The 6,736-nt window shown below is 40.2% G+C and overlaps 1 protein-coding gene across 2 annotated transcripts; it reads left to right on the top strand.

Annotated features, from left to right (window-relative positions):
- The first annotated feature begins 547 nt into the window (after positions 1 to 547).
- Positions 548 to 5,599, top strand: LOC110977183 (small integral membrane protein 20-like). Of its 2 annotated transcripts, none has more exons than XM_087132906.1 (4): positions 548 to 834; positions 3,273 to 3,476; positions 4,060 to 4,116; positions 4,394 to 5,599. In XM_087132906.1, exons 2-4 carry the CDS (start codon positions 3,356 to 3,358, stop codon positions 4,459 to 4,461), a joined length of 246 nt encoding a protein of 81 aa, XP_086989032.1. In that variant the 5' UTR covers positions 548 to 834; positions 3,273 to 3,355; the 3' UTR covers positions 4,462 to 5,599. The 2 variants fall into 2 exon arrangements, with proteins under 2 accessions (XP_086989032.1, XP_086989031.1); XM_087132905.1 differs by lacking the exon at positions 548 to 834 and adding an exon at positions 838 to 976.
- Positions 5,600 to 6,736: the final 1,137 nt, after the last annotated feature.

The following is a 6,736-nucleotide window of genomic DNA, read 5'->3' as shown; positions in this document are numbered from 1 at the left end:
GTTGTGTGCAACAGTGCAAATATAGCCATCACCAAGTTGACTGGGTAACAAGCGAAGCTCTTTCACACATTTCCTTCTTCAACTTAGTTTTCCTGTACACTGGAACACCAGTGAGCTTTTGTGATGGAAACGACCATTGATCTTATGTAATCAAATGTAGCCTTTTCCGCAGTCCAAAATTCGTTTAATTCCTCGCTTTTGAACAAATCAGTATATCTTGCAACTGAAGTTTTCACAAGAATGTGTAACACAAAATTATGAAGCCAGCGTTGAAGTAAAGGTCATCGTGATGATCGTTAGCTTCGATTTTTAATGCCAGATTCACAAACTTTAAAATCGCTGTGATCACGGCGATTTATTGCGTAACCGAAAATCCAGTTGATATTCGAATGTAGTGTAGAATTTAGTGGGGTTTAATGGTGTCGATAAAAGTCAGGTTGTGACATGTCAAGGATCGATACTGGCTTCTAATGACGATGTTGCATAAAATGGTTCAATATCACTTTCACACTTTTGGCTTTATCATGCGTGTCATTAGTGACGTCCATTGCAAATATTTATCGGAGGTATAATCTTCAGGAAACCCCAACACGAAATATTTTCAACGGTTTATACTGCACTCGATCTACATGTATGTTGGCAACATGCCGAGCGTGCGGCCGCGCCGATTATTGGACTCGACTGCCGCATGTCAAGTTTCGAACACTGGCGACGGCTCCCCGGCCCCGGCCCCACCGCTGCCTCTAGTTGATCAAAATTCGTAGTCGCAGGATATGATAGAGGCCAGAGACAGGACCGGATTAAGCTACTCCATCCTGTCGTGCGCCTTCCCAGGTAATTAAATTTATACGCAGGGGGGAACTATAGAGGGCGCCCAAGCCGACTCAATGCATGTATTGAGCTGCTGCGCTGTACACGGTGGAGGTGATGGTATTCCTGTTGGAATTAATGAAGTCGGTGACTCCGTGAGAGAGCGGTAAGAATTTTATTCAGGTGCTATCAAATACGCCACGACCATTTACACATCATAACTATGGTTTTAAAAGTGGAAATTTGAAGAGATCCTAGTCATGACCTGGTCACACTATCAGACCATCCATGGGGATTGTTATTGGGGACCCGGATCCCGTACCGTACAGTTCAGGGGGTAGGGACCGGACCCCGGTCCAATAATAGAAGGGAGACCTACATTTTGACTGTTATAAATGTCAGATAACTATGACATCATGCTCAATAAAAACTGTAATCTAGACTGCTCCAGGCTACTGTTGATGTGAAAAGAGGGTAGCGTTTCCAGGGAAATTATGAAGGGAGACTTGAGTGTTTAACATGACACAAGTCATGATGGTGGAGTCAGATTTGCATGGTTTATCAATTAAGAAAGTCACATTATCCCACAATTTACAATTCGAAATTTCCCCCAAAATATAGTCAAAGTATTTAAAGAGAGCATTGTCTTTTTTGGGGGGGAGGTAGACCAGTTTTACAAGATTTGACCAAAAAATGGGGGGGGGGGGTGCCCAAATATACAATCCTGGCACCATGCACGGAGGATTCTGCCTTCCATGGACTTATGGACATCACTTGACACCCTGTGCACAACCCTATTACTAACTCTGAAAAGTGTTTTGGAGTAAATGATTTGGAAAGTTTTCAACATACAAATTACAATACATCATTCGTGATCATTTTCAAAATGGCTGCTTCCACAATGGGTTTCACATCCGAGATGTTCGAAATATGGCCCCAAAAGCTCCTCCTCAAATAATAACTGAAGTTTTTCCAGGCTAAACTGAAAGTATTACTGTGCTTGGAAAGTCAGTTTTGTAAGGTTCTTTGGAAGAATTCCATGTAGGGATGCCACCATTTTTTTACCTTTACAAAAATTTACCTTCCAAAACATGTAAAAAATTGTAATGAAACCCACACCTACCCCACCCTTCTGAGGGTTACATGCAAAACATCCAATTATTTGCCCCCCAAAATTTGGTTCTGGATCTGCCCTTGACAGTCTCCAACCTCTGGCGCACTGTTGGTCGGAGTAACAACATTGCACCAGTTGGTATGCTAACAGATGTGGAAACAGACAGCAACAAATTGCTGGTCATGATTGTTTAAACAGGCCCCTCACACAATGACGGCAGTGCTTTACAACACCCACTAACCCTTAAATCGCTACATTTTTTATTGTTAATGTCACTGATTACAGCTTGAGATTGATCATACTAAAGAAAGAAAGTTTGTCCCAAAAGGTTTCAACAGCATTATCTTTGTTGTGAATTTATTCTGAAGGAGAGTAAAAGATGTTTTGTAAACTCAAACACAATCTTTAATGTCAGGATCATGAAAGACAAAACCTACAGTCAACAAAATTATTCATACCCTTATAAATTTTAGTTTTTTGTGTTTTTTTTGGAAGAATGAAAGGTGGGGTACGAATAGTTTTGTTTTTAACTGTAGGTTTGACTACAGCTCTTTTACCAGCTCCATGGTCAAACATGGGCTAGGTTTCAATAAGATGCTGCACTGATTAACTTCTTGAATGTTTTCAGTGTTATGTTACACAAGTAGATCTCCTTGACTGTTTCTTAGCAACGGGATTAGTCATTTCCAAGAAATATGAGGGGCAAAAAAACATCACAGCCCCAACATGCAACATAAAACCAAACCTTTTGAGGGTCAAGGATCTCTAGCTGCTATATGTACACCCTGCTGGGTCAATCCTAGATACTTTTCTGTGGCATTAAAACAACACACTCTAAAACTAACGTAAACGTAATACACCCAATTTCTACCTGTACATATATCTTTGACTTGCAGTTTAGCCTTCATGTGGTAAATAGTAATACACAAGGTTCCTGTGCATCTCCCAATATCACGAGCATTAGCATTGTGGCTAGACTTACTTGTACTAGGGCAATCTTTACTTTTAGGACACCTGTACATTTTTGTTTCAACCTATTTTTTACTTCTCACTAAAAATACAAGATGTGTGTCAGCCTTTACATGTACATACATACGTGTGTGCCAATACCTTTATAGACTTGGGAAGTCTTCCTTCCATGAAGTTGAAGGACAAAAGAGTAATTTTTGGACTAGCAGGGTGCAAAAGCAAGATTGCCCTTGTTTTGTCAATATTCTTCCGTGGTTTATGAATACTTCTGAAAGGTAAGGCCATGCCCTTATGCATGAATCATAAAAATATATGAGTGTAATTAATATATAATATATCTAATTTGCTGTTTTTATTCCCTTTTGTTCTCTTGTTGAAGTCGACAGTTGGTGTTCATGTGGCTGCATGGAACTAGACTGAGTGTTTGCTTATAGTGCATTCATTGATTGAGTGCAAAAAAAGATGGCAAGTCTGTCCCGGTTTGGCGCACGGAATTCTCTCATCATTGCTGGCTTTGTTGGCTTTATTGGCCTCGCTCTCTATCCTATTGTTATCTCTCCAATTTTTAATCCCAAGAAATGGCGTAAGTATTGTTCATTCAGAAATACATGAACTAACTTGTAGATCTGTGTCGGAGACTGTCATTCAATCTGGCATGACTCTAAGAAATATGAATTTTTCAAACATGAAGTAGAAAACCTATGTAGTTTATTTTCTTACAGATTTCATTGAAATTGAAGGCTTAAAACATATGATTTCCTAATGTCATTAAAATACATGCAGTCAAATTTACGTGTACTTTATACCAAAATTAATTTATAATCCCCAAAGACCAAGTGAACAAAAAGTTGAAATGTGAACCCCTGCTGTTGAATTAATAAAAACCAGTAATTCTGCATTTAAATTGATACATGTCAAAAGACTGAAACATGCTTTTCTCAAAATATATTTGAAGATAATATAAATTTCGAAAAGGTTTTAAAAATTTAACATTAATGAGTTGTCCCTCTTCGGAAAATGCTGCTCTTCGCATTTGAATCAAATTTAAAGGGGGTTGAAATGTAATGTATATATGGACATGTACATTTGAATATTCCCTTAGAACGTCAGTTTGAATGTAAGCTTTCTGTATTGTGACAATTTGATGATGTAATTTCTACGCACAGAAGATGTACAGAAAGAAACAAGAAAGGGCATTGATCAAAAAAGCGTCCAACCAGGTGGTAAGTATTGAATTAACTTGATGTAATATACATATGTGCACGCATTATGGATGTAACATCTTAAAGGTTAAATGGAAAAAAGTCTCTGCTTGTTTTCTGTCCTTGGGCTTGTAGATACAAAAATACATGCAGGGACATGCAGGTCACAATTAAGGTCAGTCAGTTGGCAGAACATTATATTTTATATCTTTTTTTTTACATACACTACACTAAGTATGTAAGGTTAGCGCACAGTGGTCAGATTTTTTATTCATTTTTTCTGTGTTTTGCACTCAAGGTATGAGAGTATGGAGTGATCCCTTCAAACCAAGAGTGGATAAACCGACAGATGGCAAGACGTCTTGATTACACCTCCATGTACAGACTGCTGTCTTTTAAACAGTCTTTATATTCTTTTTGTGGAGCTGTAAACTTGTGGATAATAATAGTTGTAAATATCAGGTTCAGGCCGTGGGTACCAGAGGATGGCAAGGCCAATGTCATTTTAAGGAGAAATTCTGTCAGCTCTTTACTAATTAATGTTAGCGGACATGTATACCCACAGCAGCCTTTTAGTGACAGCTTTACAGAGGACATGTACAAATCTGGCAATGCTTGTTCACAGTGGCAAGTGGGACTAAACTCTAATTTCTCATTACTTTGATACGTACATGTAGATATGTACATGGTCTGTCCTTGAAGCATACAGTGTTCTGAGTAGGTATCATTTATTTTTCATGAAGTGCATTAGTAGAAATTGAAAGGCACTGCAAAAATTTCATTCTCTTTGACTTCTATAACTTCAGCCGCAAGCTTGACTATTGCACATGTAGTGATTTACTGTTACCAGCTGATACAAGAATGTGCAGCCTATTGTGGCAGCTCGCATGTACCTGTAAATTTAGTAGAATAAAATCTGGTTTGCAATCAGCTCTGTGTGGATGAACTTCCAAATTCAGAGACCCAAGAAATGATTCCATTGAATCTAAATGTATAAAGGTGCTGAATTTCAATCACCCTTCCCATTAAATATTTAATAATATAACATTCAGTTCTTTAATGTTATGTTTGAGTCACAAAGAAATCAACATTTGCTGGTCATGCATGTAATAAGAATGAGAGAGGTCTTAAATCATAATTTTAAAGCTTATCTTACGTAAGCTACATTACTTCCACAGATTTCTTTGTAAGAAAATGTGGCATACATAGTGTGGACCTCTGCACAAAAGAACACATAATGTAGGGTGTGATGGCATTGTGTGGACTCGCATACGTCCACGCAACACTTTTTTCCCCTCCCTGAAAAACATTTTCAGAGGCGTTTTGGGGTCAAGGTTATGTGGCAAAATGAAGAGGAACATTCCAGGAAATCACCGTCAAAACCCATCTTGAAGGAGTTATCCAAGTTGGAGAAAAAGGAGCATTTTCCTCAAGTTTCCTTAACCACAGGAGAACAAAGGAATGTCTTTGTACTTTGTATGTAAAACAGGTGTTTTTACTGTAATTTTTGGCTGTCTTGCATCTTATTTGATGTTTTGTGGCGCTATTAAACTAATTACTGCGCTTACAGCTTCAACGTCAGCTAGTTAAAAACAGTTGAAGCCTGAGACGGAGCCGAAGTTGAGTATTGGAAAACGGCCTCTGTCCTGAAGAGAAAAATCCGATGAGACGCCATTTTTAGGGGCCATTTACACTCACACAGCTGTCTGAACCTGAGCGCGCACACACACTTCTGCGATTGGCTACTGCCTGTTGGTCATTGGTCAAGGAGGAATTTCACGCGCGCGCACGCACCACAAGCGTTCGAACCACGGACGTATATATAAAAAAAACCTGGACTTACAACGCCTTTGTATGAAAAAGAAGCCAACCAGCGGCCATTTTACCGAGCCGAATACAAAAACATGGGTTGGCTCCCTTCAGTTGACGTCAGGAAGAACAAAGGCGGGCATTGTCAGGAAAGCTGTGTATTCGGCGCGGTAAAATGGCCGCGAGTAATTCAATGATTCTATAAGCTGATTAAGGGCATTGCGAGTCCAGATTTTATTATACACGTCCGTGGTGTGAACAGGATGGCCCTATACAACCATGTTCCAACGGATACAATCTTGTCGGGCCAAGTTGGTTTCCACCATGCCTCGCGCGATTTAACCCGGGGTATTGTATAATTTAAATATCACCCTATGGGTGCGTTCGATTAGCTTCCGTGAACACACCAGTGTTACACTCAAGGGAAGGCTCAAAATGAGGCTTATCGAACGCTGCAGTGTGTTTTCAAAGGCATTCTGGGAAAAAGGTCAAGTCACCGCCACTTTCCATCCATCATGTACGTCCATGCACGAACAGTCCATCCGTGACGTCATTACACTCGGGCAGCCTCCAGAGACCCGCTCGCCAGCCGGGGTAGTAGTGGCTGACACCAGGGCAGGCACGAGGATCACGTGATGGCTCAACGAACGCTCTCTTGTAAGTCAAACTTCCACGAGAGCGTTGTTTAGCCATCACATGATCTTCGTGCCTTCCCTGGGGTCAGCCACCACTACCCCGGCTGGAGAGCAGGTCTCTGGATGTTGCCTGAGTGTAATGACGTCACGGATGGACTGTTCGAGCATGGGCATGATTGAACTGGCGGGAACTTGTC

This window comes from Acanthaster planci, linkage group LG02 (genome assembly GCF_054643075.1).
Source record: "Acanthaster planci isolate LZ-2023a linkage group LG02, COTS_SCS, whole genome shotgun sequence".
In the NCBI taxonomy this organism is placed as follows: domain Eukaryota; kingdom Metazoa; phylum Echinodermata; class Asteroidea; order Valvatida; family Acanthasteridae; genus Acanthaster; species Acanthaster planci.
This window is presented reverse-complemented; position numbering and strand designations above follow the sequence as displayed.